This window comes from Hydra viridissima, unplaced genomic scaffold (genome assembly GCF_058129835.1).
Source record: "Hydra viridissima isolate aposymbiotic clone 2 unplaced genomic scaffold, HvirCarnegie_v1 scaffold_8, whole genome shotgun sequence".
NCBI classification, from domain to species: domain Eukaryota; kingdom Metazoa; phylum Cnidaria; class Hydrozoa; order Anthoathecata; family Hydridae; genus Hydra; species Hydra viridissima.
In genome coordinates, this window is record NW_028324307.1 from 5103929 (window position 1) to 5120462 (window position 16534).

At 28.5% G+C, this 16534-nt stretch overlaps 2 protein-coding genes across 3 annotated transcripts; both read left to right on the forward strand.

Moving 5' to 3' along the window:
• The first annotated feature begins 3517 nt into the window (after nucleotides 1–3517).
• On the forward strand, nucleotides 3518–6130 carry LOC149884706 (muscarinic acetylcholine receptor M2-like). The gene is made up of 2 exons (XM_090095114.1): nucleotides 3518–4004; nucleotides 4751–6130. Exon 2 carries the CDS (start codon nucleotides 4768–4770, stop codon nucleotides 5863–5865), a length of 1098 nt encoding a protein of 365 aa, XP_089951240.1. The 5' UTR covers nucleotides 3518–4004; nucleotides 4751–4767; the 3' UTR covers nucleotides 5866–6130.
• A 3808-nt stretch (nucleotides 6131–9938) lies between these two features.
• On the forward strand, nucleotides 9939–14864 carry LOC145187100 (uncharacterized). 2 transcript variants are annotated; one of them, XM_090095128.1, is made up of 5 exons: nucleotides 9939–10057; nucleotides 10715–10757; nucleotides 11470–11578; nucleotides 13984–14133; nucleotides 14222–14864. In XM_090095128.1, the coding sequence occupies exons 1-5, from the start codon at nucleotides 10050–10052 to the stop codon at nucleotides 14482–14484; spliced, it is 573 nt and encodes a 190-aa protein (XP_089951254.1). In that variant the 5' UTR covers nucleotides 9939–10049; the 3' UTR covers nucleotides 14485–14864. The 2 variants fall into 2 exon arrangements, with proteins under 2 accessions (XP_089951254.1, XP_089951255.1); XM_090095129.1 differs by having other exon boundaries at nucleotides 13984–14118.
• The last annotated feature ends 1670 nt before the right edge of the window (nucleotides 14865–16534 follow it).

The window sequence follows — 16534 nt, forward strand, 5'->3', positions numbered from 1 at the left end:
TGGTTAGTGAATTTTAACTCAGAGAAATGTTTAGTGATGCACTATGGTAATAAAAATAAGTGTAAAAGCTATAGTATGGAAGCAATTCTTTTAAAAATGTCTGATTTGGAAAGAGATCTTGGAGTTGTATTCTCAAAAACCATGAAATGGAAATATCAAGTGATTGCTGCTTCATCTAAAGTTAATAAATGATCGGAATGATGAAAAAAACATTTACTAGTTTTGATAACATTAAGTTGTTGAGAAATATCATTTCACATTTGTAAACCTCACTTAGAGTTTGCAGTTAGTGTATGGTCGATACAACCGAAAATGGACATAGATTTAATAGAAAAAGTTCAACACAGAGTAACTCGACTGAATAGTGGGCTGAGAGAATTAACATATGAATAATGCCTGAGGCAATTAAACATGATAACATTTGAAAGGAGACGAGAAAGAGGCAATCTGATTCAGCTTTATAAATAGTTTAACAATTTAAAACAAGTTCAACTAGTGAAAATTTCAAATTCAAAACAGAACGTTTAATAAGACGACATAGCTAGCGATTTGATAGAGATATAACCAATTTTACTCATATGCACAATTTTCTATTTAACAGACCATCAACAAACTGGAAGAATCTTCCTATTGACATAGATAGTTCAGTTAATCTAAATAGATTCCAAGAAAAAATTGACTTATAGCTAGAGAAAAATTAAACATAAAATAGGCTGTCAAAGTGTGGAAACACACTCGCTGGCTTTGCCAGTTACAGCTGTATTCAAATGGAAGTGCATGGCCATATTGTTCGTACATAAAATACAAATATAAAAACAAATAGTTACTTGTTCCAAAATTTCTGTTAAATTTTGAAAACTACAATAAATGTCGATTCGCGGTGGGTGGAAACAACCCAAATAGATTTTTTTAATACTGTTATTGATTCAGCCCTAATATCATACAGCTTTTATAAATGGTAAAATGCAAGCACAAGTAAATGGAATGGATATGCGGGATAATGGAGTGGACAGACGCGTAAACATGTCAGCATCATCTATAAATTCAAACAAAGTGCAAACAAAGATGATTACACAATTTCAGTAAACATAAAAGTTTTTTCAAAGAATTTCAAATGTCATTTTGGTTTCCCTCGATTGGCCGGCTTAATCGTTGGGTTTATTCTTTTAAATTTACGTGCTATTTGAATTGGCCGGCTTAATCATTTATTGTTATTAGTTGAAATGATGTGTTCTCAGTAATCTATTATCAAATTTTACTAGTGACTTCAGTTCGTTATATTTTAATAAAAAAACCTTCACACATCGAGTAAAACAAACCAAACATTAAATTATGCTATGTTTAGCTCTTATTTTGGCTCTTTCTTTCATTCAATGGGTACCATGGATTTTATGCTATCAATATATTAGTCATAAAAAGCTACCCAATAGTGAGAAATGTGAAGAAATGTTTTTTTTTACTGAAAGTCCGTATCTAACCCATGCAGAAGCCATTTTAGGTTTTTACGGAACTCTAATTTTCGTAATTATAGTTTACATGATTATGTATAGTTTGATAAGAAAATCTTTATATAAATCGATCAGAAAAAATACTTCATAATTGCCAAAAGTCGAATTTAGAAATAGTGTTTCTGTTACCGTTGTAAATCCAAAAGTAGTATGGAAAGTAGAAAAATTATGTTCGTATTCTGAGAAAAGCAACAACTGCAAAAAAAAAAAAAAAAAAAAGAAAACGTCAAAAGTATTTTAAGCTGATAACTCTAATACTTTTAGTATTTGTGATAACATGGTTACCTTACAGCATGAAAATGATGTTACACCCTTATTGCTCCAACTGCATTTCTTATATAGCGTTTGATCTGAGCTATGTCCTTACGTATATCATTTTGGCAGCGAATATTTTCATATACGCGTTTTTGAACAAGCATTTTTGAAATGAATTCAAAAGTATAATTGCAAGGATTGTTAAGAAAAAAGAATGATTTTTAAATTCAAGAATCCGGTATCCGGTAAGTGTTTTTTGTGAACTTAGTAAAACTTTATTGTGAGTAAGTCATCAACGGATATATCTTTTATTTTTAACCAATAATCAAGCAGCGCAATTTGTCTGATTCAAAATCTTTTTAACCAATAATCAAGCAGCGCAATTTGTCTGATTCAAAATCTTTTTAACCAATAATCAAGCAGCGCAATTTGTCTGATTCAAAATCTTTTTAACCAATAATCAAGCAGCGCAATTTGTCTGATTCAAAATCTTTTTTGATAACTTTCTAGAAAGTTATCAAAATCTTTTTTAGATAACTTTCTAGAAAGTTATCTAAAAAAGATTTTGAATCAGACAAATTGCGCTGCTTGATTATTGGTTAGATTTATCAGATTTTTTTAGTGAGCAAAAAAAAAAACGAGTTCTTAAAATGATAACAAAAAGACATATTAATATCAATCGTTTGTCATCTCCGAGCATCTACGTATTGATAGACAATCATCTATCTCCATTACAATAGCATCATCTCCATTACAATAATCATCTCCATTACAATAGCTTACAACCGTATGTAAGTTAAACATTCCGATTATTAAAAAAAAAAAACATCCCGTTAATGCGAGACCTGTCGTTTCGAGTTGCATTGTCAAGCGTTTAGGATACAATTGTCCTTCTTCTGAATGTCATATTCTGTTTTTAATGAGAAGCTGATATCAGATGAAACATTAATTTCACACGAACTATGTTTTATTGAAACTTTATTGTATAACTGTGCATGGACGTGTGACGGTGGCTGCGTGAGTTAATAAAAAATTATATTTTGGGATCCTTTTTATTACTATAAAGCTGTACAAATGAATAAAAAAAATGTGCGTAAAAACTTAAAATTTTTTAAACTTCTAGACTTGTTTTTTTTAGTACAAATTTAGCTGTTTTAGTATTCATCTTACAGGTTTTTTGATCGCAATTAATTTTCAACACGCCATTATAGCAAATGTTCCACAGCTAGTTTTAAGTTGACTGATGCAAATCTATTTCGATATGATGGCATAAATTTTTCATCATCCAACTTGATGGTTGGTCAGTTCAATGCTGATCTGTGAACCTATTTTAGCTTTTATGCTTTTATTGAATTTTATCACAATTTTTTTAGAATACTGATTTATGATAACTTTTAAATATGTTTTGGTAGATGTGTGAATGTTATTAGCTGTCATTCAGATTGGATATAAAGTTGCTCAACAAGTAAAAGCATTGTTTTCAAGCCGTTTTTCAATGTGCCTGTAAACATGTGCTATGACTTCTGATAAGGATGAATAATCTTAGCCATATTCTTTAGTCACTTATCGGTTATCTCATTTACTTTATCTTAAGTTTTACTAAAGTTTAATCCTCATTTTAATTGTCTTTAAAGAATGCTTTTATTTTATCAAGATTTTTGTCTTTGCTGTTGTTTTTGAATTTTTTTTTAATAAACTTTAAAGAGTGTGAAATATAATACTTGTGACAAAAATGGTCTTTTATCTTCATTCTTGTCTAAAATTACCTCTTTTTTTTGTTTTTTTTTTAATCAAAGATTCGTTATTTAAAGCGTTGAAATTTTTAGTCGATTTATCTAATTTGGAGTATATCAGGAGACATTTTATTTCATACTCAATATCAAAAATAGTTCAGGAGACAAAAGTACACAATGGTATACATTACGTATTATAAAATATGTTGTGGGGATAAAAGAACACGATGCGTTCATTACTTATTGTAAATTCTTTATTAAGTTGTTATTCATGATTTTACTTTTGATTAAATAACGCCGAAAGTTGATGAGCCTCAGCAGTTTAGATAATTTACGTTAAAATTTAAATAAAGACCACTTAAATAAAAAGAGTTGATTTGAAAATGTGAGAGCTGGTAAGATTGTTTCAGAAAAGAAAAACTTGAAAGAACGTTGATTAGCTTGAAAGAAAGTTTCAATCGAAGAAAAGCTGATTTTTTGAAAAAAGAAATCTTTAACGTGAGAAAATGTAAGTTTATTTGTGATAAATTCGGTGTGCGAGTTTTTGTTATAAAAAAAAAAAGAAAGTTTGAGTATTTGTGTATTTCCAATACCCAAGTCATTTAATAAAACTTTATTTTTTCACTACAATAAATCTTAACGAATTGACGATTGGAGTAAATATAAAAACTTAGTTATTTTAATGATAAACTCAATAATAAATGCATTAAAAACTACTACAGCTCCATAAATGTATTTTGTAAACGTGGGTATTATAGATTGCTAGAATTCTAACAAGTTGTTTTATCTCTTCATAATCAATATGTATTAAAAATTCTTAAGACAAATGACACTGCGAGATGACCTTTTACAAAAATTTTTACCAAATCAAGAATTAAACAATTAAGAGAAAAAGAGTTTTTCTCTGTGAAAACTTTAAAAACTTTATCCAAAAGTTTAAAAAAAAGAAAGACTTAACGCTTGATTCAAGTCTATAAGGCGATGTCCTTCACTTTTTGCAAAACAATCCCACCTTTTATTGTGATCAATGAATTATAGCAAGGTCTTACATTTTTAAATAGTTCTCCGTAATATATAGCAGCGTCAAAAAAAAAAAAAAAACAATTTTATTGTTTCAAGCAATGCATTTCAAAACGTCACTTATGCATCGTTATGCGAATACACCAGTTAAATATTTTATGCTCACACAAGTTTGAATGCGGTTTTAATAAGAATTTTAGTTAACTTTTTTTTGAAAAAAAACGTTTTTTTCAGGTGAGAAGTATGAAACAATGATTGGCAACACTTCTTGCTTAAGCTCAAACGAAGTTGATTATGCATCCTACACGCTTACAACAAAAGTTTTTATAATATTAGGGTGTGGATTACTAAGTCTCGTTACGGTCTGTGGAAATCTTTTAACAATAATCGCATATTTGAAAAACAGAAACCTACAGAGTAGCTCAAACTTTTTATTGGTTTCACTTGCTTGTGCTGACATGTTGATTGGGCTTATACCATTAAATGTATACGCTATCGCGTCAGCTTTACAGCATTGGCCATTTGGTAATACGTTTTGTAATATTTCGTTATCTATAGAGTTAACGTGCTGTCAATCTTCAATATATCATATTGTATTAGTAACTTATGATCGCTATCGTTCAATAAAATGCCCTCTAACACATCGAGCAAAACAAACAAAATATCGAATAAAAGTATACATAGCTTGTATTTGGACTGTAGCTTTTATTCAATGGGTGCCATGGATTACTTGTTATCAATACATGGTTGGAAGAAAGTTACCAGAAAATGAATGCGATGTGCTTTTTATGAAGGAAAATCCATATGTAACCTATATAGAAGCTAGTTTTAGCTTTTATGGACCGTTAGTTTTCGTGTTTGTAATTTATTTTAGGATAACTCGAATAATTAAGCTATCACAGTCTATCGTATGGAAAAATGATAAATCTTGTGAACTAGATGCTAAAGTTTCATCAAACCTGTCTGTGTTTTCAGAATCAGTGATAACGTCATACGGTGACGATAAAGAAAGAAAAACGGAGGAATGCCAATCTTCAGAAAACATAACCAAAAATCGATGTAGGAAAGAAACTTTGGTTGGTAGAAAATATTTCAAAATGACAACAGCAATACTTTTGGTATTTGTTGTGACTTGGTCACCATACAGTATTCAAATGGTAATATACCCATACTGTTTAAACTGCTTCTCTTCTGTGGCTTTTAGCATCAGCTATGTCTTTACTTATATAAACTCAACAGCAAATCCATTTATATATGCGTTTGCTAGCATGAGGTTTCGAAAGGAATTTAAAAGAATATTTTACTCGACATTTAAATGTATTTTAAACATTAGGAAAATAGTTGCGTAATTTTATTGCCCGTTACTTGTAGAAATATTAGGATTATCAGTAGCAGCAGTTGTCGTTGTCTGTTGTTTGTTTTATGTAGATGTTTTTGTTGTTGCTGTAGATGTTGGTGCTCTCTTACTAGTAATAACGGCTGTAGTTAAGGATTAAATATTTATTGCATTTTACTTACGAAAACCTAATTTTTTCATATTCATTGAAGTTTATTGACGAAAATGATAACTTGTTTCATAGTGATGAATCGCAATTTAAATTTTGTTTATTCAGAGCCAGAGTGTTCTTTAATTAAAAAGATTCTTTAGTTAAAATGATGTCACTTAAAATTTTTGAAAAAACTTTTATATATTCATATATACAATTTAATTAATGGTTTCTAATAAATTTTAATCCAGTACACAATATAGAAACTTTAACACTAAAAATCTAGAACATTTACGAAGGTCCTTTCAAAAAATGTTAACTTTAAGTAAATGAGCATCTAATTTGCAAAAATATCTTTTAGCTTTGTTAAAATAGACGACAAGCAGTTTTAAAATAGTCGCACAATGTCTTTTTCATACTTTGGTTACAATCAATCTCGTTCAAATAATTAACTTCATAGATTTCATCAAATAAAAAAAAGCATTCATAACTGTGTGTCATTATCATTTATTATTGTTATTATTATTATTATAATTATTATTATTATTATTATTACTATTATTATTATTATTATTATTATTATTACTATTATTATTATTATTATTATTATTGTTATTATTATTATTATTATTATTATTATTATTATTATTATTATTATTATTATTATTATTATTATTATTATTATTATTATTATTATTATTGTTATTATTATTATTGTTATTATTATTATTATTATTATTATTATTATTATTATTATTATTATTATTATTATTATTATTATTATTATTATTATTATTATTATTATTATTATTATTATTATTATTATTGTTATTATTATTATTATTATTATTATTATTATTATTATTATTATTATTATTATTATTATTATTATTATTATTATTATTATTATTATTATTATTATCATTATTATTCTGATCATTCGATAATTGATTGATTTCTTTAAAAACTTCAACTTGTTTGAGGTTCCGGTTGTATTATAGTCGTTAATGTAGCTATTTTATCACATTGGGTAGGGCGGGGCTAGTTGAGCATAGGGGCAAGTTGGGCAACCAAAATATCTCAAAAACTACGGATCAAAACTACTTTATCTGGCATCACTTATTTGTTGATATTTCACCCATATATTTCACTTTCAATTATACTTAGCTATTTTTCTCTAAGTATTATAGCTCTTTTTATAACCTAACTTCGGTGTCACCTAGTCTAGTTGGGGTAAGTTGAATAGGTTTGAAAGAAATAAAATGGCATTATCGGATACGGAGAAACAAGTTTCGTTGGGTAAACATTTAAAGGTCCATAAACACTTTTAACTTAATCATGATTAAATACTCTTACCAATTTAAAATAATATCTGAAACCCTTTTTTTTTAAGAAAGTATGTAAATGTGATTTAAAACTGTAAAACTTTTGCTTCTTTTAAAAATATTTTTACGTAAATATTACTTAGTCAATAAAATATATTTCAAAAGTTCAGAAATAAAAATTTTAACTTAGTAACTTTATTTTTAGCTTACCCCACACAGATGCTCAACTTACCCCACTGGGGTAGGTTGACCAGCTTGGTAAACTTTAGCGAATATTTTCTCAAACAAATCTAAACACGCTTCTTTTTCTTAAGCAATTTTTAGCAGATAAAATTATCTTTCTATTAGTGAAAAAATTATGGAAATACGAAACACCATTCAAGAGATCTATTAGATTTAGTAAAAATTGCTCAACTAGCCCCGCCCTATCCTAAAGTTTTTTTAATCATTAATGTTGCTATTTAAACACTTGAGGCAAACTTGAGACGGCGCAGAACGGCTTTTAGCATACCAACTAGAGATTGGAAATAAGTTTTTAGAACCTCATCAAATTAGTACTTAAAGAATAAAACCCTAGAGAAACCCGAACTAAAACATAAAACTTGGGTTCTTTCCCACAATAGTTCACTAAAAGTTAAGTGTTGAGCGTAGCGTTTAATCACTTCACAGCTTACTTATTTTTAGGTAAATGGTAAAAAAAAAAAGCATATTTTTTAATATTTTATTTTTAATGATACTAAAAAACAGATAAAAACGTGTTTACAGGTATGTATCTGTCTAATAATTTTTTTTTAGTTATTTTGCTATTTTGGCGCACGAGTGTCACTCGGGCAAGTCAGTGCACGAGAGCACGCTTTGCTGGAGTGACACTCGTGTAAAACTGTTAAGTGGTAAATAAGTGTTGTGCAAATTATTGCAACTATTAATCTTCTTTTACTTTTACTTTAAAAGGATAAAAATGACTTATCATTGAATGTTAAAAAAATGTGTTCTTTATATTTACATAGAAATCACATATTTTAGAGGAGCGCCCAGAAATTTTGTTGTTTAAGATAGGTAACTAAGAGGCATGGGGCATACTCAAATTTCTAGTATGTTGATACTGGTGTCGAGTGAGGATGACTTGCAAAAAATTAGGGTAATTGGAGCTAAACCAAACCCGCACAGACTCCTAACTACCCTCTTCCAAGAACTATGTCTCCTTTAATCATAAAAAATTTTTTTTGTCATAAACTAGATCAAAATTTATCAACAAATTTAAATTTCATCAAAAAATCCCTTTTCTTTTAAGATTTATAACCATGCAAAGCTTAAAATTACCTCCAAATACCCCCTGAAATAACTTTAAATGGTCTTAATTTTTAAACGAAAATTTTTTTTTGATGTAATTTGAAATTTGTGAAAATTATACTAAACGTTTGTTCAAAGGAGATTAAATATTTTACTTTTTACAAACTGCAAATGGAATGCTACTTTAAAAATGCTTGTTGTTGTGAGCAACAACCGCGTTTTTTCGTTCCTCTATATAATTTGGGCTGTGCTCTCCAACTTTTCTCATTCGCCAAAACTGATTGAAATCCTGATGAATGGGTTCGAGAACTAGTTCGGTCCAGTAACCTAAGCCTATAGAATATAAGAAGTACAAAAGAAATGCAAATTTATTTAATAAATATTCGTCGTAATTTATGCAAAATTTACGATTCAACTGTTGAAATAGATAGCTCTTTAATGGGACATCAAACGAGACACCAATTGAGACATCAAACGAGACATCAAACGGCAATTTACATTTTATTTTTTATCTAATCAGCTTTGTAGTCTTTGAGCAAAGGGTACGTTCACTTCAATGACAGATTTCTACTGTAAACCTGCATCAAGCGTTGCAATTTATTAAGAAACTATTTTGATTAATAACGGTGCATAAACGTAGTAAAATTAAAATGCGAATGTTAAAACGACGGATTTACAAGGAAAAAATTCCGAAAATGGTCACTAACTGGAGACTTGTTGCTTCGGATATTACTTATTGTAGATATACAACCTATTGTAGATACTTTTAAATATTCATTGGTTTTTCTTTAACTTTTTCAATGTTTCATACTTTTTCTAACTCAAGAACTAATCTACATATTTATTCCTTTTTTTTTTTTTAATTGAAATCAAACGAGATTTACATAGCGATACGAAAATCATTTTGTACAGTTACATACCCCAAAATAATCTCGTATTGGAATAAAATTAGATTTTTTATTTATCGTATCGGTATAGTAAGGAGTCTCGGTAAAAAGTATCATTATAGATTTTTTAATTATTACCAATATTTTAGCGATGTATCGAAATGTTTAAACTAGTTTTTTAATTATTAAAATACAAAACGATACATAGCAAGATATGACGGTACAGTACAATCTCCTAATTCGAATTTTATTGGGAAAAATTAAAGTCCGAATTAGAAAGATTTTTGAATTAAAGAAAGTCTAATTCGAAAAACTTTCGAATTTGGACCCACGTCTCTTGTTTTAAATAAGTATTGGCTTGTAAACCTGTCGCACGCTACTTTAGGTCCAAATATGCCTCACGGTAAAAACCCGTGCATTGATGGTTTCTTTGAATCAACTTGGTTTATCTCCCTTATCTGAACTATTTTAAAAATGAACTTAATAATGCGCGCGGCTATAGTTTAAAATTTGAGACGAGCTGTATGGGGTAGAAGAATCCAAGATGCCCAAGTAAAATCTATGGCTATTGTTTTTTTTCTTAAAACAACTTTTTGAAGCTTTTAAATTCATATTTAAAAGTGATTCTTTTTAAAAATTCTGTTTATTTTTGACTATGAAGCTATACGTTTTGGGAGCCTGAACTTAAAGTTATAGATAACTGCACATTTCTAATTTCAGTGCCCATAATGCCTAAATTTATGTAAAGAAATATAACCTTTTATTGAATGGTCTAAAATTACATCTTTTTATTGGATGGATGTCAAGTAGATTGTAGAGGAAATTTTGACACCAATCTAACCCTGAAGTCTGACCATCGCTTTAGGGCTTTCTCATTATTTCTCTTTAATCTTATTTTAGACCCATAGCTAACAACCACTTCTCTTTCTAAAAGAATATGCAAGAGCTTGTGAATTCTTTTTGATAGAGAAATTAAATTCATGGATATTTTTAATCATATATTTTGTTCCTTTTAACTTCATTACTATTATATAATATTTTAAATATATCATAATAGTATACCTTAGTGTGGTAGATTACTTTTAGTTCTATGCTTCACATTAATTCATGATTGATAACTCAAAAGTAAATACATGATAATAAATATGGTGTTTATTAAAGAAGTGTATTTTATTAGAGTAATAAAAAAATTCTGTTACATTTCTTTAGATACTTCTGTGACTACTGTGATACTTATTTAACTCATGATTCAGTAAGTAAATTTCTTATGTTCTATCGTCTGATTTTTATACTTTTCGTATTAAATATTTTTATGTAAATATTAAATTAGCTATAATAATCTTAAATTGATTAGAAAAAATTTGGTATTTAATTAAGTTTTATCTTTTTTGAGCTTTGGCATTATGTAGTTATCTTATTTTTAAATTATTTTTTGTTTTTTAAATTGGATCTCTAAATATTAGGTGTACCATCTCAGATTTTGATAAAATTTAGATTATTTCTGAGATGCCATCTCAGATTTTGATAAAATTTAGATTATTTCTTTTGAACTCCGTTCCAGAAATAAAAATGAAGTTATTACAAAATTTGGAGTGTTAAATTATTTAAATATTTTGTTGTGAGACCTTCAAAATTTATAATTTAGGAAATATCCAAGCCATAATGGCAGCCTAAGATTTAGTAAAATTTATTCACAAAGTAAAGAGTCAGTTTTTAAAGGCTCAATACACAAGTATAAGTGTTCTAGAGGTATTTGTTTTGCTGGATGAGTTTCTATATTAAATTTATTTTAAACCTTCCAAAAATTGTACAGCTTTCAAAAGCTTGAGTGTGATAAAGAAAATTTAAAGAAATATAAGAATTTAAATTTAATCTCTCAAAGTTTTATCAAATTCCAAAACAGTATATATTGGACCTTGAGAGATTTTAGTATGTTTGAAATGGAATAACCCAATACTTTTTAGCCATCTGTACGCAAAACACACAACAATGGGCGTAAACACAAAGACAATGTTAAGTTTTATTATTCAAAGTGGATGGAAGATCAAGCTCAAGCTTTAATTGATCAAACAAGTTAGTTATTTCATTGTTTAAAATGAATTTTGCAGCTGCGTGTTTTTTTATAACCATACAATCATTATTACCATTGTGAACCATACAATCTAAAACTTTGCAAATATTTTTTAATTTAATTTATTTTAATTTTATGCTTTCCTTCAATTATTTTAAGTTGGGTTTTTAATAAATAATTGTAAAGATTTTAAAGATCTTATTTAGCCTAATCTAGACTAAGGTATTTTTTGTTAAACAGCAGCTTATATGATGTGTAGAGAATAAAAGTCTGTCTCAAAAGTTTTTCTAAATACTCCAATCAGCAACTTAAAAAGTTTTTTTGTAACATCATAGTTTACAAAAGTTCTAATGTAATATCATAAAAAATTATCTTTGAAGCCTTTCAAATCCTTTGAAAGTATTTAAAAACCTTATATTTTTGATGGCATAGTTAAAGTTCTTAATATGTATTTTAACTTTTTTTAAATTATATTATGATCTGCGAGAGTTACATTTTGAATAAAGAAGACAATAAAGTAATAAAAAGTCTAAAATTATTAATAAATTATTTTATTCATTTTTACTATGTTAATTTTTTTTTTTTTTTTTTTTTTTTGAAATCATGAATTTTATCATTAGAAAAACTTTTTAATGCAAGGGAATCATGTCTATGCCTTGCTATAATACTAGAACAATTTAATAATCAGTATCTCAATTAAGCATCAGTATTCAAAAATGTTCTTTTTTAAAAAAAAAAATGTTTGAATTTTTATTTTTTCCTTGCTGCTAAAATTACCTAATAGCTAATTCACACAAATGTAGTTTAGCATCTGTATTTCTAAATAAATTGTCCATATAACTTTTCTTTTTTTCATTTAACATTTTGTCTTATCTTTAACTTTTAGTCTTATTTCCTTGACTCAAAATAACCAGAACTGGTTTAAGCAGTAAATTGTAAATTTTAAATAAATGTGAATTTTTTTTTCCTATCAGTAATTAACAAACTGTTTCTTTTGTTTTCTCCACTAATCTTACTAAAGTAATTTAGTCCAGTATTACTTAAGATTATAATCTTAAGTAATGCACAGTGAAGCAGCAGTGTGATCTGATGTTCTATATCACATTCTCATGCGACATTTGTTAATTTCAATCTTTTTTGGAGCTAAGTGAATCATTTGGTTTGCTTATCATCTGAATCCAAATATTAGCATAGTTCAGCCTTGAATTAGACATAGATTTGTATTCAGGTGGCACTGATACACCTAGTGTCATCTAACAATATTTTTGATTGACATATATCATCCTTTCAGCATTGGCAATTGGTTTTTCTATTAATAACAAATTATAATGAATAAACTCCTACTTTACTTCAAAAAACCTTCTATATCAGTTTTTTGAGATTGAATCATCTGATGTTTATCAAAATAGAACTTTTTATGCATTTAAAAAATCCAAGTTTTTGGTATGATAAATTTACATTCATAAATACACTTTAAGGTTCAAAGCAATATAATGTTAGGTATAAAAGGTATCACAATATCTTTAATGGAATCTCAACTTTTTATGTCTATTTATATAAAATAAAGTTATTTCAAATGATTGGTATTGGTGTTAGTTCTTTATTCATGATTATTTGTTATTAACAGAAAAAAAAGTGGTGCTTACTAACCTTCTTTTAAAATTTCTTTTTGACTTAGTTGTTTTGTTATAGCTAATAGAAATTTTCAATACATAATTTTTTTGGTACTAGTTTGGGGAACTCTTGCCAAACCAAAAATTTTTTTTCTCACAAAAGCATGTTTAGAACACTTGCATGCAGCTATGTTAAGCAGCCAAATACTTGCTTTACTTGTAAATAATTTTGTTACAATGTGTTTCTACTCTTGTAAAAGAGTTTCAAAATATTGCAACATCTGTCTTGGCACAGGTAGATTTTCTCTATTAGATGTTTTTGACTGACAATTTATGTAAACAATTTATTCCTCATTGAAAAAATTTTTGCTAGTCATTTATCCCCAGATTTCCAATGTTTAGAAAAGTTGCATAAGATAAATGTCATATTTACCACTTGAAAGTTATCTTCTATTGCTATTACAGTTTATTAAGAAATTTAAGCCTATTTTTTTAAATTTTTTTTTTCTGACAGGACTTTGACTAATAATGTATTGATAGTTTAGAATGAATACTCTTAAACAAGTAATTTTTTTACCCTACACATCTTTTCTTTAAACTATCTTTCCTTTGAGTGTTTAAAATAAAGTTGTTGTTTGCAAAGTTAAACTAATTTTTGTCTCTGCTCTATGAAAGCTTCCAGCATTTTATAATGCAAAATCATGAAACACAATTTAGCTATAGATGAAAGAAAGTTTCATTGTGGGCTACTTTAAACTATTTTTTATGTTTGTATCACATACTATTATTTTTAGTTAAGCAAGCTGAAAAATCTTCTAAGAATCAACCAAATATGCCTAATTTTCCACCTGGTATGCTTCCTCCTCCTGGGATGTTGCCACCACTAGGAATGATACCTCCAATGCCTCCTGGAATGATGCCGCCAATGGGTATGCCACCACCAGGTTAAATTATCGATAAGTTAATGTATGACAGGCTATTTCATACCTTGCTTTCTTTATATGTATCTTTATGGTACTTAATTGATTTTAGGTGGTATGATGCCTCCTGGAATGCCTCCTATTGGTATGCCTCCTCGCATGAATTCTCATCTAGGTGCACCGAATAGTTTGAAACGACCTGGTGGACCAATGAATGGAGGTCCCCCTCCTCAGCGGCCAATGGGACCTGGTGGGCCTAGAGGCCCTCCACCTAATATAGGGCAACAGCACGGACTTCCTACTATTACCCAACAGCGACCAGCTATGCCTCAGGGAATGACTCGACCTCCTATCAGAGCAGGTTTTCGAAACTAAAATTTTCTAAGTTGTTATCAATGGAGGATACTTATAGGAGAATAAAAGATTTATTATGCCGTGCGTGCAAGAATGATGTTTATGCATACCAAAATCTCAGCTACGTTTAGAGTGATCTCACTAGGCGCGTAATATAATAATGACCTCGTGTTAGATTCCGCTAGGTGTTATAATAAATCTCTAAATTCTTCAACTGTTTATTTCAAATGAAAATTGAGCTAATTTGTAAATTTGCAGTATTTTTGACTGCAAATATTTCACCAGCTGTGTATAGTGCCAGTCCTTTCTTGTTATAGTTAACAGGTGTTGTATAGGACTATTTTTGTTTGGTATTTTAGCTATTTTATATATATATATATATCTCAACCATGAGAACATAATCGCGCATCTTTTCTTGTCAAAAAGTGGCATGATTTTCAAAAGGATTTTTGTAAAAGAAAAAAAATTAAAATTAGCATTCTCGTTATCTAATAGGGTTGCGAGCTTCTTGGGAGATAAAGATCATATAGTGTCCAGGATGAAGGTGCCTTGAAATATTTTACAGAAAAAGACTATCTTCACGTTAAATTATTGATAAGCCCATGGCAAGGTGACAAAATTGCCCTTTTAAGATATTGAAACTTTTATGTTTTAAACCAAGGGAACAGTAAACATATATATATATATATATATATATATATATATATATATATATATATATATATATATACACACACACACACACACACACATACATAACATATATCCACTAAAGATGTGATCTCTTTCTTCTCGAGCTTAAAACTAACACTCATATTTGGATTCTAGGGAATGAATATCTCGGCATTTCTAGAACTAAAAATACAAAAAAATTACAACAGAAACAACGATGGATTTTGGTTAATCAATGCAAAAAAGCAGACTTGAAGCAACCTTCCTTTCTGAAACTAAAAGGATTTATATGTTCATTTCTTTAAAGTAATTTGTTACTAGAATCGACATGTGTGAAAATAATTAAATTTTTATGCATTTTTTAAAATCTAAACTTCAGTTTTTCTTAACAAGGAGTATAAAACATAAAAATACCTTTTCACCAATGAAATTCACATTCCACGTTCAATGTCTGCAAAGTTCTTTTGTTAGTATCTCGAAGCAAAGGAGCGATAAAACCATTAAAAAAATCTTCAATTACTGAAAAGAACATTAAATTTTAAGCAAAATTTGCGTGTAACAAAAATAGAGCAAATGGAAGTTACTGATTGCAATACAAAAAAATCCAATTCACCAATTAATCAAAGATGAAAGTTTTTTTGCATAGTTACATTGAGGTTTAAAATAAGTTTAAAAGGATTTTGAAAAGATAATGTAACGAGCATTAAATTGCATCGACCACTTTGTAACTATACTTGTTAACTATACATGTTTAAGCATCATCTTATTGCTGAAGTGTGAACATACCTTTTTTACTCTAATGTCAACGTTTGCGCCAGCAAAAAACAATTGTTGGGAAGCACCGTTTTAATTTCAAGAAATTGTGTTTCGAATGAACTCAAGCCAAGGCGATACTTATTACAGGCCTTCCCGTCGCGAATCCGTATTTTTGACTGGGGGCGGACAATGTTACGGAAAGTTTAGTCTTAAAACTTCGATTTGAGAGCAGTTGATAGTCACAAAATGCTTAAAAAGTGCTGTATTCCTGGATGTAGAGGAAACTATGACACTAAAAATAAAGTACGAGTTTATAGGCTTCCCTCGAATGAAGAAGAACGAAATCGTTGGATAAATTCAATTCCAAGAAGTAATTTTCCAAATAATTCAGATACTGTTGTCTGTGAAAGACATTTTCCAGAAAATTTTTTAAAAGCTCGTCTTAATAGGAAAGATAGACCAATCGAACCTCCTTCAATTTTTCCTAATATTCCATCAAGTGTTATACTAACTCGACCTTTAAAACCAAGGTCCACTACTAAAGTGTTGTCTTCTATCAGAAATGAAAAGTGTGATGAGTTGTCACAATATTTAAAAAGTGATTTGTTTACTTTCATTTCTTTATGTGAAGATATTAAAAATC

Coding starts and splice junctions, on each gene's coding strand:
- LOC149884706 (XM_090095114.1), top strand. CDS start 4,768: ATGATTGGCAACACTTCTTGCTTAAGCTCAAACGAAGTTGATTATGCA.
- LOC145187100 (XM_090095128.1), top strand. Junction 10,758..11,469: donor CTTATTTAACTCATGATTCA/GTAAGTAAATTT, acceptor AATACTTTTTAG/CCATCTGTACGCAAAACACA. Junction 11,579..13,983: donor AGCTTTAATTGATCAAACAA/GTTAGTTATTTC, acceptor TATTATTTTTAG/TTAAGCAAGCTGAAAAATCT.